At 46.5% G+C, this 19,000-nt stretch overlaps 1 protein-coding gene across 1 annotated transcript in view; it reads left to right on the top strand.

The window, feature by feature from the left end:
- Window positions 1–3,989: 3,989 nt before the first annotated feature.
- Window positions 3,990–19,000, top strand: part of LOC115144762 (dual specificity protein phosphatase 8-like) — a 129,044-nt gene continuing 114,033 nt past the window's right edge. Inside the window, exon 1 of the mRNA XM_029685810.2 lies at window positions 3,990–4,368. Within this exon, the coding sequence (XP_029541670.1) occupies window positions 4,132–4,368 (237 nt within the window). The 5' untranslated portion in view covers window positions 3,990–4,131. The remainder of the gene's footprint in view (window positions 4,369–19,000) is intronic.

Genomic DNA, 19,000 nt, shown 5'->3' with positions numbered 1-19,000 from the left:
CATGATTTAAGTGCCTTTGAACAAGGTATGTTTGTAGGTTCCAGGCACACCTGTTTGAATGTGTCAACAACTGCAATGCTGCTGGGTGTTTCATGCTCATCCGTTTCTCGTGTGTATCAAGAATGGTCCACCACCCAAAAGCCAACTTGACACAACTGTGGGAAGCATTGGAGTCAACACAGGCCAGCATCCCTGTGGAACACTTTCAACGCCTTGGAGAGTCTATGCCCCAATTAATTGAGGCTGTTCTGAGGGCAAACGGGAGTGCAACTCATTATAAGGAAGGTTTTTCTAATGTTTTGTACACTCAGTGTATTGCTCCACGATGCACCATCATTTACAGAATGCTGTAGTAAATATAACAGCATAGCAATACAGTTCTTTATTCTTAAATTGTATCAAATAAAATCAGTAATTGCTAACAGTGAATATTTAATTATATATTACACTATGCCAACTGATATATGGTGTTTTCTATCATTTTGACTTTAAGCCTTAACAAAGGATTGTAAAATGTCAATACTACTGAGCAGAGCAGATCAAAAGGACATGGCTAGCCGCTCAACTGTTAAAGGTTTGTGACTTGCTACCACTTTGAGCTGTTCCCTATATACATTTAATTGGTAGGAATCACTACCACATATCACTTAAATTGATGCAGTACTCTCATTATCAGGCACAACTAATATAGCCTCTCATAAGGCACTCCTCAAAATATGTTAATGAGCAAGAAACAACAAGTCTGTGCACCCAAGGTTTTTGGCTCTCTACAAAATGCAGTATGGTATTGTATTTTGAATTCCAGTAAATTACTGGCAGCCATTAGCATGTACGTTACTGTAGAGTTTCAGGATAAGGTATATAGAGATCCTGAAGTACAGTATATTGTGGTATTCTATGAGGGTACAGCGTTCTCACTCACGGAGTGAAACAAATATAGCCTCTTATAGCACACAACATTTTCCCACAATGCATCATAATTAATACAGTAAAACACATGTATGGTATTTTACTGTGCATTTTACAGTGTTTTACTGTTGAAATGACAGAAAAGTCTCAGTGTGCTGTTACTGATAAGAAAGCTAACAGTGTAGCCTTGAGCTAGATGTGTTGTTAGGCTGGGAGTTCCTCACAGAATAACAACCCTTCCTTTCCCCTCTCCTCCCCTCCCTGTGCCGTGGCGATAATGTCATAGTAGGGGTTAGAGGTTGTTGAGTAGATCATGGCCCCCGTCCATGGACACTGCTGACTGACTGCTGACCAGAGCTCTCTCTCTCTCAATTCAAGGGCTTTATTGGCATGGGAAACATATGTTAACATTGCCAAAGCAATTGAAGTAGATAATAAACAAAAGTGAAATAAACAATAAAAATTAACAGTAAACATTACACTCACAGAAGATCCAAAAGAATAAAGACATTTCAAATGTCATATTATGTTTATATACAGCGCTGTAACGATTTGCAGATATGTAAAGTACAACATGGAAAATAAACATTAATATGGGTTGTCTTCACAATGGTGTTTGTTCTTCACTGGTTGCCCTTTTCTTGTGGCAACAGGTCTCTCTCTCTCTGTTTCTCTCTCTCTGTGTTTCTCTCTCTGTGTTTCCTTTTCTCTGTGTTTCTCTCTCTGTGTTACTCTCACTCTGCATGTCTCTCTGTGTCTCTGTCACCCACCAAGTCCCTATTGGACAGGGCTGAATGTTTCTTGTTTTTCTCTCACTCACACACACATTTCTGTCTCCACCTGTCTCTCATACACACAGGAATTAATTCCCTTTCTCTCACATACTCTTTTTTCCCCTCTTTCACTCCTTACACACATGGTGCCTTTCTTTCTCTCTGTCTCCATCTCTTTCATCTCTCTCTCTCTCTCTCTCTCTCTCTCGTCTGGGGTGTAAACCTTCCTTTACACAGTAAGCGAGAGGAGAGGTGACATGTATTTTTCACGACGCAGCGTAGCAGATAATAAATAAAATAACATGGCTGCTCTGCACCATCTTATGTAAAGCAGCACTTTCTGTCACCCCATCAGACAGGAACTCGGAATGTAATGTTTGTCCATCATGGGATTTCCTCAAATGTTTGGTCTACACTGTGTGTCTGCAAATGTGCATGAACGGTGTGTGTGTGTGTCAGCTAACAGTATGACAGTTGTGGAGAGGAGCTTATAGAGGGGTCTCTGTGACATGTGACACGCACACACACACACACACACACACACACACACAGGCTGTTTATCTATGTCCAGACCTGCTCTGTGAATTCCCCCCTCGGCTTAATTTATCTCAGCTCCTCAGTTTCCTGTTTCACGAGCTGCCACACAAGAGACCTTGCACCCACCACAACACACACACACACACACACACACACACAGTTTAAATTGTAGTACAGCGCTGTAGTCAGTGTATAAAGGCACTGTGTATTGTTGTAATTTCACCTGATAGTCCTCATAGTAGATTCCTCAGATCTCAGAACAGATTGTGCTCAGGGATGATCCAGAGCCCCTGTGAAGTCCTAACATGTTATATATTTGTTTAGTACTCTGGTTGTTTTTTATATGCGAAGTCTGCAAAGAGACTGTAAATGCAAGAATACTTTACACTTGACATTGCGGTTATGGTACTGATGGCTGATGTAGTTTGTTTTAGGTTGCTCTAATTAGCAGCCCAGGGTCTGGCATACAGGATGGAACATGGAAGACAGTAGGCTACTTTGTCCACTTGGTTACTGTGAGGTGTGAATCATCATTATGTCATGTGTGGTGTGAATCATCATTATGTCATGTGTGGTGTGAATCATCACTATGTCATGTGTGGTGTGAATCATCACTATGTCATGTGTGATGTGAATCATCACTATGTCATGTGTGGTGTGAATCATCACTATGTCATGTGTGATGTGAATCATCACTATGTCATGTGTGATGTGAATCATCACTATGTCATGTGTGATGTGAATCGTCACTATGTCATGTGTGGTGTGAATCATCACTATGTCATGTGTGGTGTGAATCATCACTATGTCATGTGTGGTGTGAATCATCACTATGTCATGTGTGGTGTGAATCATCATTATGTCATGTGTGGTGTGAATCATCACTATGTCATGTGTGGTGTGAATCATCATTATGTCATGTGTGGTGTGAATCATCACTATGTCATGTGTGGTGTGAATCATCACTATGTCATGTGTGGTGTGAATCATAATTATGTCATGTGTGGTGTGAATCATCACTATGTCATGTGTGGTGTGAATCATCACTATGTCATGTGTGGTGTGAATCATCACTATGTCATGTGTGGTGTGAATCATCACTATGTCATGTGTGGTGTGAATCATCACTATGTCATGTGTGGTGTGAATCATCACTATGTCATGTGTGGTGTGAATCATCACTATGTCATGTTTCATAACTTTAACATAACACCTTAAATCTGTCTCATAACTCTCACACCCATGTGTTTCAAAACTCCAACAAAGTTTTGTCTCAAAGTTGGTCGCGGCTCAGTTGCCACTAGTGTAAGTGTTACAAAGCATTTCATTTGAACAGGGTGTAGATGCTGATTCACTTTAGATGGATCTTTCACATACAGGTTAGAATGTTTGTCAGATTGACTGACTGACTGACTGACTCACTCTGTCTTCTCTCCTCAGACACCATGGCTCTCCTGAGGTCCGTTACAGTAGCGGTAGCTTCTCTCCTCCATTGACATCCTCTCTTCTCCTCTTCCACCACCACCACTTCCTCTCTCCACTCATCTACCCATCCACCCTCAGTACCACCCCTCCCCCCATCCATACACCCCTACAACCTCAGCACCACCCCTACAACCTCAGCACCACCCCTCCCCCCCATCCATCCACCCCTACAACCTCAGCACCAACCCTCCCCCATCCATCCACCCCTACAACCTCAGCACCAACCCTCCCCCATCCATCCACCCCTACAACCTCATCCACCACCCCCCCTCAGCACCACCTCCCCCCATCCATCCACCCCTACAACCTCAGCACCACCCCTCCCCCATCCATCCACTCATCCACCCTCATCACCACCCCACCCCCATCCATCCACCCATCCTCTCCACTCCTCACTGACCTCGTTGCTGCCCATCGTTGTGGCATCATGGCGGGGGAGAAGGGACCAACCAGGCGGAGTGCCATGGACATCAAGCGCCTAGCAGGGCTGATCCAGAGGGGGGCGGGTCGTCTACTGGTGATTGACAGCCGGACGTTCTCGGAGTACAACGCATCCCATGTACAAGGGGCGGTCAACGTGTGCTGCTCCAAGCTGGTGAAGAGGCGACTGCAGCAGGACAAGGTGTCCGTCACCGAGCTACTACAGCCCAACGGCAAGGTCAAGGTAGGTCAAAGGTCACGGGGACAGGGGTTAGAGGTCCTTCAAGAATAAATATTTTCAACAGCTCGCCAGTTACACTGCACAGTTCACCACAGGAAAACATGCTGGTAATGAGGGCCAAGGGGCTGCCTACAGTGTATCATTCTAACATAGAAATCGAATCTAGATTCTATGTCTGTGTTCCAGGAGACCATGACCAGTCATTAGTTCAGGATTATTTCCCGGATGTGAGAGATGCTTTTTGGATTGATCACTATGTTGATAACTGTTAGGGCGGGAGAAGAACAGCAGCCTAAGGACATGAACATTCTATGCTATTGTTCTATGCAACAGGGTCAGGTAGAGGACTGTGTACTGTTCTGTTCTGTAGTCAGTCTGTGTCTCTCTGGCTTGCTCTGCTCTGGATTTCTGGGTGCTATATTTGGCAGGCTGGCAGGCGGTCATACTGTAGGTTTATTGCAATGAAACTGAATCCTCCCGTTTTCCAGGACTTCTGCTCCCAATATGACAGCCTTGTTTCCATGGCCCAGCCATGGCATGCTACGCAAATCCTGTATTTATAGTCGCTGTGTGAAACTGGAGGTTGGGTGTTTGTCTGTGTGCATGTCTGTGTGCATGTCTGTGTGCATGCGCGCGTGTGTGTGTGTGAGGGTGGTTGGGTGTGTGAGTGCATGTCCGTGTGCATGCATGCTCGTATATGCGCATGTGCGTGTGTGTGCGTGTGTGTGTGTGTGTGTGTGTGTGTGTGTGTGTGTGTGTGTGTGTGTGTGTGTGTTTGCTCTATCCAGTAACTTTACATGATGGGTAAATCCATCTCAACAGACCTGTGGAAATGACATCTTCCTTCCCACAGCACCAACAAGACAGAAACAATGTTACAGTGGCGCAATTTGAATATAATTACACCTGCAATGCCAAAGAACATGACCACGGCATTGATTCTGGGATGCTATAAGATATGGATGACACATGCCCTTAGTATTGTGATGACGGAAACATTTAGGGGATTTTTTTAGGTGTGACACACACAGTTTGAGTGGCGACTCATAAAAGCCAGTCGTCTACTTCCTGATGTGAATCAGCGGGCCCTGGATGCCTGACCTGTCATGTATGTGTGTGGCTCGTGCTTCGTCTCATTCTCTCCTTCCCCCCTAGTTGCTTATATTCATGATTTAGCACTTGGAGTCAGTCCTTCCAACTCAGCCTGTCAATGTAACTACCCTTCAACCCTCAGTGAAATGTAGAGGTGTCTAACCCGCTCTACATGAGTGGAAGCAGCAGCACCTTAGACCTTTATTCAACTTAATCAATATATGTATGTCCCTGGGATTGAAAGACATCTTTAGCTGGCTGGGGAAGCTTGGCATTCTCTCTCTCTCTCTCTCTCTCTCTCTCTCTCTCTCTCTCTCTCTCTCTCTCTCTCACACGCTCTCTCTCTCTCTCTCTCTCTCTCTCTCTCACACACTCTCACACACTCTCTCTCTCTCTCTCTCTCTCTCTCTCTCTCTCTCTCTCTCTCACACGCTCTCTCTCTCTCACACACTCTCACACACTCTCACACACTCTCTCTCTCTCTCTCTCTCTCTCTCTCTTTCTCTCTCTGATTGAAATATGCATCATACCAGTATTTTCTGCCCTGGTAAGTTTAGAGTCATTATTACCCTGGGCAGAATGCTGTTGCACAACTTTTCTTTTAATAGACCAGTGACTAATATCTCCCAGTCAGTGTGTAGAGGCTTTGGACTGGTCGGAAGGCTAGAACTGGTTTACATCAGGGCTGAGTTCAATTACAGTTTCCAAAAGTGAACCCAATTCAAAGTTTTCCTAATTGAAAAGCATTGAAGATAATTGGAATTTCAGACTACATCCTGAATTGACTGGAGTTTAAATGGAATTGGCCCCAACCCTGGGGTGTAATCATTACTCCAAACATTTGCAAAACGTTCTATTGTGCAATGAAAACAAACGTTTCTATTGGACAGATTCAGGTAGGTCCCCCGTCCCTGTTTGCTGAAAATGTCCAATAGAAATACTAGTTTTCGTTACAAAATGGAAAGTTTTGCAACTGTTTGGAGTAATGATTACACCCCAGGTTAACATAATCATTTAGGGCCCGATTCTGATCCAAGTTAAGAGCAAGTAAATAGCTTTCTATTCACCTGCTATTCGTTTTGAATATGGCGTATTCTGACCTTGACTTAATTCCCTAATAATTCCACCACATTTACGAGGAAACTGAATAAGTTCTAGCGAACGTACCCGTTCCAAGTGGAAAAAGCATCTACTTATTTTTTTCCTGATAGAAATAACACATTCTCCTTCCACTGTAATGTACTTGGTATTAATTTGATAATAGCTATTGATAACAGCTAGGTAAATGAGTTATCCGTTTGGATAAGGGAATTGTAAATATAAGTGACACTTGTATTAGATATATTTCACCTTATAATCGCTGGAGACAAATGTGAAACCAGTCATATGGCAGCAAACTGAAGCATATCAACATGTCAACCACAGTAAAGTTGATGAAATGCTCTGCTATTATGCAGCATATTCATTGTACAGACTTTTAACTTGCAGGGATGGGTACTCTTGATTGACTTATAGACTACCCTGACTTTCTTCCATTTCTATCATGTTAAATATTAGTCACTATCAGTATCGACCGTCAGTAGGCCAAATAACAACACATATTCAACTGACAATTTACTGTTAGTTTTCTTCAGTTGGTATCATTTCATTTAATGACATTGTTTCATTTACCTTCATTTGCTTCCTCTGTAAACGCTGGCACGGCCATGTGGTTGTTGCTGATGATCTTTAGTAACAGTTGTTCATATTTTAAAAAAGGTGAATTAAATCATTATGGAGCGCAGACCATGCCGTGCCAGTTTAAACTCGCAAGGCACAATACTTGGCTGTGTCATCACACTGTTCCATGGTTAGTGCAGGCAATAGATGAGGGTACAGACTACTATTGTACACTATTATCCCAATTATAATTATATGTACACCAGTGGTGTAGAGTACTTCAGTATGTCCCTGGTCATCCCTACTGCCTCTGATCTGGAGGACTCACTAAACAGAGAACATCCCTGGTCATCCCTACTACCTCTGATCTGGAGGACTCACTAAACAGAGAACAACCCTGGTCATCCCTACTGCCTCTGATCTGACTCACTAAACACAAATGCTTCATTTGTAAATGATCTCTGAGTGTTGGAGCCTCCCCCTGGCTATCTGTCTTGTTTGCTTAATTATATGGAATTTGAAATTATTTATACTTTTACTTTTAATACTTAAGTATATTTGAGCATCTGTCTTGTTTGCTTAATTATATGGAATTTGAAATTATTTATACTTTTACTTTTAATACTTAAGTATATTTGAGCAATTACATTTACTTTTCATACTTAATTATATTTCAAACCAAATACTTTTAGACTTTTACTCAAGTAGTATTTTACTGGGTGACTAACTTTTCTATTAAGGTATTCTTACTTAAGTATGACAATCGGGTACTTTTCCCACCACAGATGTACACTAATCTTCCAGTATTACCATGGGTTAAACAGTTCAATATAACTCAATGTAATAAATTGCTGAGGTGTAGTCACCTTTTAGGACACAAGCTCAATACAATACAAAACTGTATTAATAAGGCTTGAAATGACTTAGATGCTTTCTAAATATAGCATAATCAAATTATAAAATGACTAACTATAAGATTTGACCATCCTTAGAACTGTAAAATACATATTTCTATGTTTAATGTTAGAGAAAATGTGCATATTTTCTAAAGTTCTCTGTTGATCAATGCATCTGCCCCCATTGCTGTAAAAGTCTCACAGACCTCTAGCTTGGCTTCCTGAACTCATTAGAAACTCGCCTTCCATCTCATATTAATCCTGTCCACCTGTGACAAACAGAAACTGTTGTTTGTTTAAAATCTATGAATTATTTTTAGATTCATGGATATAAATCGATCTCTGAATGTGCTACCGTGATGATTGCAGTCATGTGCTTTGTCAGCGGCTGTGACAGAGCGAATGAAATGGAAGGAGGGACATCCCAGCTTCAAGTGGTTTCAGATTTCACATCCTACGCCGCACAGACTCAGAAGAAAATACTACTGTGTCCTTGGGAACCAGGGATATCACTCAAAGCGAGCCATTTCGATCTATGGTATCCACAGATAGATGAGGAAGTGAAAATGTCGGGCGGAACCGATACCAGAAACACGCAGGTCCCCTAAAAATGGGACCTTACATCTAAGAGGTTTTAAAGAACTTTTGATTCCCAGGAGGACCCGTATGAATGAAAAAAAGATGGAAATGTATGCACTAACCTCTGTAAGTTGCTCTTGAGAAGAGCTTCTGCTAAATGACTAATATGTGAAAAAGAAAAAATTGATTTGAGAAAAAAAAGATATCTCTCTCTATATCACCATCTCTCTGTCACACTGTCTCTCTGTCCTGGTCCCCCCCACCTGTATATCACCATCTCTCTATCAACATCCCTGTTTCCTCTCTTTCTCTCTGCCCCTCTTTTCTCTCTCTGTCTTCTCCATGTTGCCCTGTTGCTGGCTAGCTGTTGGTATTCTCTCCACCACAGTAAAGAGGATAATGCTGCCGATTTAATGCTAGGCTGGATAAAGCTGGAACTAGCCGGGTGACACGGGAGGGCCACACGGCCCCAGAGTCCTTTGTTATTGGCTAAGCATGACATCATCCCCCTTTGTGTGGCCACTGGCAGGCCGTGAGCTGGGCACGTGCAGAGCGGCTGCGCGGTATTAATGCAGGCTCCTGCCCCCACCACATACACATACACACACACACGCAGACACACACTGCCTCCCACAGGGCTTTCAGCATCACTAGGGGCCGCCTCAGCGAGCCTGTCTCAGTCAGACGATGAAGCAAAGGACATCATTGTGGGTCCTTGTGGGAGTGAATGTAGGAAGCTGAAGAGAGGGGTATTCATGGGTGGGCTACCTCCTGCCTGCATCCTATTGAGTCATAATGGCAGGCGTCCCCCAAGGCTCTATGCTTGACCCTTTCAGATTTTATCATCACAGGATTAGGTTGAGTGAACTAAGTGTATAGACAGGAATCAAAATGGCATCCTACCTCCCTACATAAACCCCCATGTAATTCACTGTACAGACTCTACTAGGCTTAAACTAGGTCAGTTAAATTCTGTAGGCTGTGTGTGTGAGCGTATTTGTGTGTAGTGTGTGGATGAACCTCGACCTCAGCAGGCGCATGGTCCCTAGTCAGTGACTGTGTGATGATCAGGCCGGGTTGTTTCTTGGCTTCAGCTAAGCTAATCCTTCCACGCTGCTCCATGCTGCTGGATGTGGTGTAGGAGTGAATCAGGGCCAGGCCAGGACCAGGGCAAGTCTTCAAATATGGCCCAGAGGTTGGCTAGCTCCAGTCAGGGCCAGGGTAAGGCCAGGGCAAAGTCTGACAGATGGCCCAGAAGTTGGCTAGCTCCAGTTAGGGCCAGGGTAAGGCCAGGGCAAAGTCTGACAGATGGCCCAGAGGTTGGCTAGCTCCAGTCAGGTTCAGGGTAATGCCAGGGCAAAGTCTGACAGATGGCCCAGAGGTTGGCTAGCTCCAGTTAGGGCCAGGGTAAGGCCAGGGCAAAGTCTGACAGATGGCCCAGAGGTTGGCTAGCTCCAGTCAGGGCCAGGGTAAGGCCAGGGCGAAGTCTGACAGATGGCCCAGAGGTTGGCTAGCTCCAGTCAGGGCCAGGGTAAGGCCAGGGCAAAGTCTGACAGATGGCCCAGAGGTTGGCTAGCTCCAGTTAGGGCCAGGGTAAGGCCAGGGCAAAGTCTGACAGATGGCCCAGAGGTTGGCTAGCTCCAGTCAGGGCCAGGGTAAAGCCAGGGCAAAGTCTGACAGATGGCCCAGAGGTTGGCTAGCTCCAGTCAGGGCCAGGGTAAGGCCAGGGCAAAGTCTGACAGATGGCCCAGAGGTTGGCTAGCTCCAGTCAGGGCCAGGGTAAGGCCAGGGCAAAGTCTGACAGATGGCCCAGAGGTTGGCTAGCTCCAGTCAGGGCTGACACAGTGCAGTTCACCAAATTCAAATCAGTCGCAAACACTCTCTATCACACACACTCTTCTTCTGTCTTCTTCTCTCTCTCCAGTTTTATTTCCACTACAAACAATTGTAACACGTTTAACCTTAACTGATGTTCAACTGTCACTGGTTAGTCTTTGATACTAATTGGTCCTTTTGCCGGAAGACTGGGTTCCGGCTGCACGTGTCCCGTAAGCCATTTACTAAACATTTATCTCCGTCACCTACCGGTATCCACCTGCTAAGGATCCTGGGTAATGACTTAATGAAGTGTAGTGCCTCATGGGATTGCCCCACCACAGACACGACAGACCTAGAAAAGACGAATACGTTGTCGTCTTACCATATGACAAATCTCTGCCATAATTTGTCTTGAATATGGATAAGAATAGCAAAATGGATCATTTGACAGTATTTGCATGATGAGCATTGAGCACTATATCATGAACTATAGATGTGTTATTTACATTCACTAGTAGTAACTGAAATAGATTAGCAGTTTACGGGATCATCCTCATTTTAATTTAGGACTGCAGTATACAGTTGGATGCACAAGTGTGATATCCTGACCCTTGACCCTGACATTATTTCCAGGTAATGGTAGCGACGGAGTTAGCATATGCGAGTACAGTGTCATACTTATTTCCATCCAGGACAATACAGTAGTGTAGACATAGTTTTTAGGTCCATATCCTGTTCTAGCCTGGTGCACAGTAACATGGCTATTGCACCACTCAGGATAACTAACCCGCTGCATGTCATGGCCAGGTAGCCAGGTTGATGGTAACAGAAGGGCACAGCAGGATGTTTGGGGATTTTTATGACACAGCCTGAAATGTTTTGGTGATTTCCTGAGGCAGACATTTTTAGCAACACTCATATTTTAGCCCCGACCGTGGCAATACTGTGGGAGAGGCTATACAGACATGCCTGGTGCCCAAAATTATGATGTATGTCGCGCAACGAGAGTTGAGTGGGGACGAACGGATTCGGTTAAGACCTCCGAGCTATAATAACAATGGTTCTGTGTTAGGGTGCTTTAGGAGTTAGGGTGCATGAGGAGTTAGGGAGCGTGAGGAGGTAGGGAGCATGAGAAGTTAGGGAGCGTGAGGAGTTAGGGAGCGTGAGGACGTAGGGAGCGTGAGGACGTAGGGAGTGTGAGGACGTAAGGAGCATGAGGAGTTAGGGAGCATGATGACGTAGGGTGCATGAGGATGTAGGGAGCGTGAGGACGTAGGGAGCGTGAGGAGGTAGGGAGCGTGAGGAAGTAGGGTGCGTGAGGACGTAGGGAGCGTGAGGACGTAGGGAGCGTGAGGACGTAGGGTGCATGAGGACGTAGGAAGCGTGAGGACGTAGGGAGCGTGAGGAGTTAGGGAGCGTGAGGACGTAGGGAGCGTGAGGACGTAGGGTGCGTGAGGACGTAGGGAGCGTGAGGACGTAGGGAGCGTGAGGAGTTAGGGAGGTTGAGGACATAGGGTGCATGAGGACGTAGGGAGCGTGAGGAGTTAGGGAGCGTGAGGAGTTAGGGAGCGTGAGGACGTAGGGTGCATGAGGACGTAGGAAGCGTGAGGACGTAGGGAGCGTGAGGAGTTAGGGAGCGTGAGGACGTAGGGTGCGTGAGGACGTAGGGAGCGTGAGGACGTAGGGAGCGTGAGGAGTTAGGGAGCGTGAGGACGTAGGGTGCGTGAGGACGTAGGGAGCGTGAGGACGTAGGGAGCGTGAGGACGTAGGGAGCGTGAGGAGTTAGGGAGCGTGAGGACGTAGGGAGCGTGAGGACGTAGGGAGCGTGAGGAGTTAGGGAGCGTGAGGACGTAGGGAGCGTGAGGACGTAGGGTTCGTGAGGACGTAGGGTGCGTGAGGAGTTAGGGAGCGTGAGGACGTAGGGTGCGTGAGGAGTTAGGGAGCGTGAGGACGTAGGGAGCGTGAGGACGTAGGGAGCGTGAGGAGTTAGGGAGCGTGAGGACGTAGGGTGCGTGAGGACGTAGGAAGCGTGAGGACGTAGGGAGCGTGAGGAGTTAGGGAGCGTGAGGACGTAGGGAGCGTGAGGACGTAGGGTGCGTGAGGACGTAGGGAGCGTGAGGAGTTAGGGAACGTGAGGACGTAGGGAACGTGAGGAGTTAGGGAGCGTGAGGACGTAGGGAGCGTGAGGAGTTAGGGAGCGTGAGGACGTAGGGAGCGTGAGGAGTTAGGGAGGTTGAGGACATAGGGTGCATGAGGACGTAGGGAGCGTGAGGAGTTAGGGAGCGTGAGGAGTTAGGGAGCGTGAGGAGGTAGGGAGCATGAGGAGTTAGGGAACGTGAGGACGTAGGGAGCGTGAGGAGGTAGGGAACGTGAGGACGTAGGGAGCGTGAGGAGGTAGGGAGCGTGAGGACGTATGGTGCGTGAGGACGTAGGGAGCGTGAGGAGTTAGGGAGGTTGAGGACATAGGGTGCATGAGGACGTAGGGAGCGTGAGGAGTTAGGGAGCGTGAGGAGTTAGGGAGCGTGAGGACGTAGGGTGCATGAGGAAGTAGGAAGCGTGAGGACGTAGGGAGCGTGAGGAGTTAGGGAGCGTGAGGACGTAGGGAGCGTGAGGACGTAGGGTGCGTGAGGACGTAGGGAGCGTGAGGACGTAGGGAGCGTGAGGAGTTAGGGAGGTTGAGGACATAGGGTGCATGAGGACGTAGGGAGCGTGAGGAGTTAGGGAGCGTGAGGAGTTAGGGAGCGTGAGGACGTAGGGTGCATGAGGACGTAGGAAGCGTGAGGACGTAGGGAGCGTGAGGAGTTAGGGAGCGTGAGGACGTAGGGAGCGTGAGGACTTAGGGTGCGTGAGGACGTAGGGAGCGTGAGGACGTAGGGAGCGTGAGGAGTTAGGGAGGTTGAGGACATAGGGTGCATGAGGACGTAGGGAGCGTGAGGAGTTAGGGAGCGTGAGGAGTTAGGGAGCGTGAGGAGGTAGGGAGCATGAGGAGTTAGGGAACGTGAGGACGTAGGGAGCGTGAGGAGTTAGGGAGGTTGAGGACATAGGGTGCATGAGGACGTAGGGAGCGTGAGGAGGTAGGGAACGTGAGGACGTAGGGAGCGTGAGGAGGTAGGGAGCGTGAGGAGTTAGGGAGGTTGAGGACATAGGGTGCATGAGGACGTAGGGTGCGTGAGGACGTAGGGAGCGTGAGGAGTTAGGGAGGTTGAGGACATAGGGTGCATGAGGACGTAGGGAGCGTGAGGAGGTAGGGAACGTGAGGACGTAGGGAGCGTGAGGAGGTAGGGAGCGTGAGGACGTATGGTGCGTGAGGACGTAGGGAGCGTGAGGAGTTAGGGAGGTTGAGGACATAGGGTGCATGAGGACGTAGGGAGCGTGAGGAGTTAGGGAGCGTGAGGAGTTAAGGAACGTGAGGACGTAGGGAGCGTGAGGAGTTAGGGAGCGTGAGGAGTTAGGGAGCATGAGGAGTTAGGGAGCGTGAGGTGGTAGGGAGCGTGAGGAGTTAGGGAGCGTGAGGAGGTAGGGAGCATGAGGAGGTAGGGAGCATGAGGAGTTAGGGAGGTTGAGGACATAGGGTGCATGAGGACGTAGGGATCGTGAGGAGTTAGGGAGCGTGAGGACGTAGGGTGCATGAGGACGTAGGGAGCGTGAGGAGTTAGGGAGCGTGAGGACGTAGGGTGCATGAGGACGTAGGGAGCGTGAGGAGTTAGGGAGCGTGTGGACGTAGGGTGCATGAGGACGTAGGGAGCGTGAGGAGTTAGGGAGCGTGAGGACGTAGGGTGCCTTGAGGACGTAGGGTGCGTGAGGACGTAGGGAGCGTGAGGACGTAGGGAGCGTGAGGAGTTAGGGAGCGTGAGGACGTAGGGTGCGTGAGGACGTAGGGAGCGTGAGGACGTAGGGTGCGTGAGGACGTAGGGTGCGTGAGGACGTAGGGTGCGTGAGGACGTAGGGAGCGTGAGGACGTAGGGTGCGTGAGGACGTAGGGAGCGTGAGGACGTAGGGTGCGTGAGGACGTAGGGTGCGTGAGGACGTAGGGAGCGTGAGGACGTAGGGTGCGTGAGGACGTAGGGAGCGTGAGGACGTAGGGAGCGTGAGGACGTAGGGTGCGTGAGGACGTAGGGAGCGTGAGGACGTAGGGAGCGTGAGGACGTAGGGTGCGTGAGATTTGGATCAAGGGGTCCAGAGGCAGGGTGTTTTTGGGTGAGGGGCAGTGTGTGGTGAATGGTCATCATCGGTCATTTGAGTGATTTGGTCACACAACCCCCCCCCTCCGCTAGCACTTCATAATAGCGCCACATAAAGCATTCAGAATGGATTATTTAATAGTTTATTCATAATTTATTAATCATTACTCCATTCATAAGATGATTAATGTAGGTCCTTATAAACCATTTACTAGTCAGTTAGATGTTATCATCTAAAGTGTGGGTTATATATACTTCATAAATCATTTATAAATGTTTAGAGTGACCAGTGTAATTTCTCACAAAAAGATGGACAGATGGACATTCCAACAGTACATGATGTTCCAGGTCTCAAAATGACCTAGATCCTATCAATGGTTAAGCAATAAGCACACGGATGATGTTAAAGAAAAGATTTGAAACATTTTATTCCAAAACAGTAACTTCAAACACACTCTATGCTGAGTGACATACGCATTTCTTGGCAGTGACTTTTCTACCAAAGTGTGGATTACAGTCACCCCTTAGAGCAGTCTACTATTGGTTAACCCAGAAATAAAATATTGTGCCATTTGGTCAGCTGCATGACTAAATTATGGGTCCATACATTTATTTAACCTTTATTTAAACATTGAGATTAAAAATGTCTTTTTACAAGAGAGCCCAATACGTGTTACAAATTAGGAGTTGTGGTTTGCTGCAAGGACTCCACCCAAAAGTAAAGGTACCTACCCCCACCTCAATCACATAACAGTAGTAACAAAGGAATAAATATCCACTAGACAAAAACTGTCTGGTCCGACCAGCTGTTATGTGTAGGCTGCATCTCCCTGCTTTATGGTTAGTTTGCTGTCGCCATGTTGACAACACTGGCAAAACATTCACATTAGAACTCCTTGCAACAGTTGTTTCACAACAGTTTCTGTTCATAAAATGTTGAATATATTTCCTTTAACATCCTGTGTTGTGTGCTTATGATTTGAACATTGATATGTTCTAGGCTATTTGAGGCCTTAAGGAGCATCGGGTACGGGAATGTGCGTCTTTTTGTGAGAAATTACACTGGTCGCTCAAAACATCTATCACTAACATTGAGTGGCTGCTACCAACATACTGACTCAAATCTCTAGCCACTTTAATAATGAAAAATTGGATGTAATAAATGTATCACTAGTCACTTTAAACAATGCCACTTTATATAATGTTTACATACCCTACATTACTCATCTCATATGTATATACTGTACTCTATACCATCTACTGCATCTTGCCTATGCCGTTCGGCCATTGCTCATCCATATATTTATATGTACATATTCTCATTCATTCCTTTACACTTGTGTTTATTAGGTAGTTGTTGTGAAATTGTTATATTACTTGTTAGATATTACTGCATGGTCGGAACTAGAAGCACAAGCATTTCGCTACACTCGCATTAATATCTGTTAACCATGTGTACGTGACAAATAAAATTTGATTTGATAAAGTATTTATAAAGTATAAAAGGCCCACACTTCAGATGAAAATACTTAACTAATGATTAGTAAATGGTCTATAAGGACCTATATTAAACATCTGATTAATGATCTTAAGAATCTTAATCTAAATACATTAAAAGTTGTTTAGAAACCCTTACTGAAAAAACAGGCTTCTGGCAAACAGTTGTGGCAAACCTTTGGCCAATTTGCCGCAAATTTGCGGGAAGCTCATATTTTCACATGCACATTTGTTTTGTGGCAAACTATTGCAGTAAATTTGCAGAAACGTATGAATATGAAATTGCAAATTAGATCTGTTTTTTGGTTACTATGTTAAACAACATTGAAATGTATCTACATAAACCAAATCACAACTTTAAATGAACTTACTTCACAGAGTAAATCAAATCAAAATCAAATCAAATTTTATTTGTCACATACACATGGTTAGCAGATGTTAATGCGAGTGTAGCGAAATGCTTGTGCTTCTAGTTCCGACAATGCAGTGATAACCAACAAGTAATCTAACTAACAATTCCAAAACTACTAACTTATACACAGTGTAAGGGGATAAAGAATATGTACATAAGGATATATGAATGAGTGATGGTACAGAGCAGCATACAGTAGATGGTATCGAGTACAGTATATACATATGAGATGAGAATGTAGACAAAGTAAACAAAGTGGCATAGTTAAAGTGGCTAGTGATACATGTATTACATAAGGATGTAGTCGATGATGTAGAGTACAGTATATACGTATGCATATGAGATGAATAATGTAGGGTAAGTAACATTATATAAGGTAGCATTGTTTAAAGTGGCTAGTGATATATTTACAACATTTCCCATCAATTCCCATTATTAAAGTGGCTGGAGTTGGGTCAGTGTCAATGACAGTGTGTTGGCAGCAGCCACTCAATGTTAGTGGTGGCTGTTTAACAGTCTGATGGCCTTGAGATAGAAGCTGTTTTTCAGTCTCTCGGTCCCAGCTTTGATGCACCTGTACTGACCTCGCCTTCTGGATGATAGCGGGGTGAACAGGCAGTGGTTCGGGTGGTTGATGTCCTTGATGATCTTTATGGCCTTCCTGTAACATCGGGTGGTGTAGGTGTCCTGGAGGGCAGGTAGTTTGCCCCCGGTGATGCGTTGTGCAGACCTCACTACCCTCTGGAGAGCCTTACGGTTGAGGGCGGAGCAGTTGCCATACCAGGCGGTGATACAGCCCGCCAGGATGCTCTCGATTGTGCAATTTCTTCAGCCTCCTGAGGTTGAAGAGGCGCTGCTGCGCCTTCTTCACGACGCTGTCAGTGTGAGTGGACCAATTCAGTTTGTCTGTGATGTGTATGCCGAGGAACTTAAAACTTGCTACCCTCTCCACTACAGTTCCATCGATGTGGATAGGGGGGTGTTCCCTCTGCTGTTTCCTGAAGTCCACAATCATCTCCTTAGTTTTGTTGACGTTGAGTGTGAGGTTATTTTCCTGACACCACACTCCGAGGGCCCTCACCTCCTCCCTGTAGGCCGTCTCGTCGTTGTTGGTAATCAAGCCTACCACTGTTGTGTCGTCCGCAAACTTGATGATTGAGTTGGAGGCGTGCGTGGCCACGCAGTCGTGGGTGAACAGGGAGTACAGGAGAGGGCTCAGAACGCACCCTTGTGGGGCCCCCGTGTTGAGGATCAGCGGGGAGGAGATGTTGTTGCCTACCCTCACCACCTGGGGGCGGCCCGGGAAGTCCAGTACCCAGTTGCACAGGGCGGGGTCGAGACCCAGGGTCTCGAGCTTGATGACGAGCTTGGAGGGTACTATGGTGTTGAATGCCGAGCTGTAGTCGATGAACAGCATTCTCACATAGGTATTCCTCTTGTCCAGGTGGGTTAGGGCAGTGTGCAGTGTGGTTGAGATTGCATCGTCTGTGGACCTATTTGGGCGGTAAGCAAATTGGAGTGGGTCTAGGGTGTCAGGTAGGGTGGAGGTGATATGGTCCTTGACTAGTCTCTCAAAGCACTTCATGATGACGGAAGTGAGTGCTACGGGGCGGTAGTCGTTTAGCTCAGTTACCTTAGCTTTCTTGGGAACAGGAACAATGGTGGCCCTCTTGAAGCATGTGGGAACAGCAGACTGGTATAGGGATTGATTGAATATGTCCGTAAACACACCGGCCAGCTGGTCTGCGCATGCTCTGAGGGCGTGGCTGGGGATGCCGTCTGGGCCTGCAGCCTTGCGAGGGTTAACACGTTTAAATGTCTTACTCACCTCGGCTGCAGTGAAGGACAGACCGCATGTTTTCGTTGCAGGCCGTGTCAGTGGCACTGTATTGTCCTCAAAGCGGGCAAAAAAGTTATTTAGTCTGCCTAGGAGCAAGACATCCTGGTCCGTGACTGGGCTGGGTTTCTTCTTGTAGTCCGTGATTGACTGTAGACCCTGCCACATGCCTCTTGTGTCTGAGCCGTTGAATTGAGATTCTACTTTGTCTCTGTACTGACGCTTAGCTTGTTTAATAGCCTTGCGGAGGGAATAGCTGCACTGTTTGTATTCGGTCATGTTGCCAGACACCTTGCCCTGATTAAAAGCAGTGGTTCGCGCTTTCAGTTTCACGCGAATGCTGCCATCAATCCACAGTTTCTGGTTAGGGAATGTTTTTATCGTTGCTATGGGAACGACATCTTCAATGCACGTTCTAATGAACTCGCACACCGAATCAGCGTATTCGTCAATATTTTTATCTGACGAATACGAAACATGTCCCAGTCCACGTGATGGAAGCAGTCTTGGAGTGTGGAGTCAGCTTGGTCTGACCAGCGTTGGACAGACCTCAGCGTGGGAGCCTCTTGTTTAAGTTTCTGCCTGTAGGCAGGGATCAACAAAATGGAGTCGTGGTCAGCTTTTCCGAAAGGGGGGCGGGGCAGGGCCTTATATGCGTCGTGGA

The sequence above is a fragment of the Oncorhynchus nerka genome, linkage group LG17 (assembly GCF_034236695.1).
Source record: "Oncorhynchus nerka isolate Pitt River linkage group LG17, Oner_Uvic_2.0, whole genome shotgun sequence".
Lineage (NCBI taxonomy): Eukaryota > Metazoa > Chordata > Actinopteri > Salmoniformes > Salmonidae > Oncorhynchus > Oncorhynchus nerka.
This window is presented reverse-complemented; position numbering and strand designations above follow the sequence as displayed.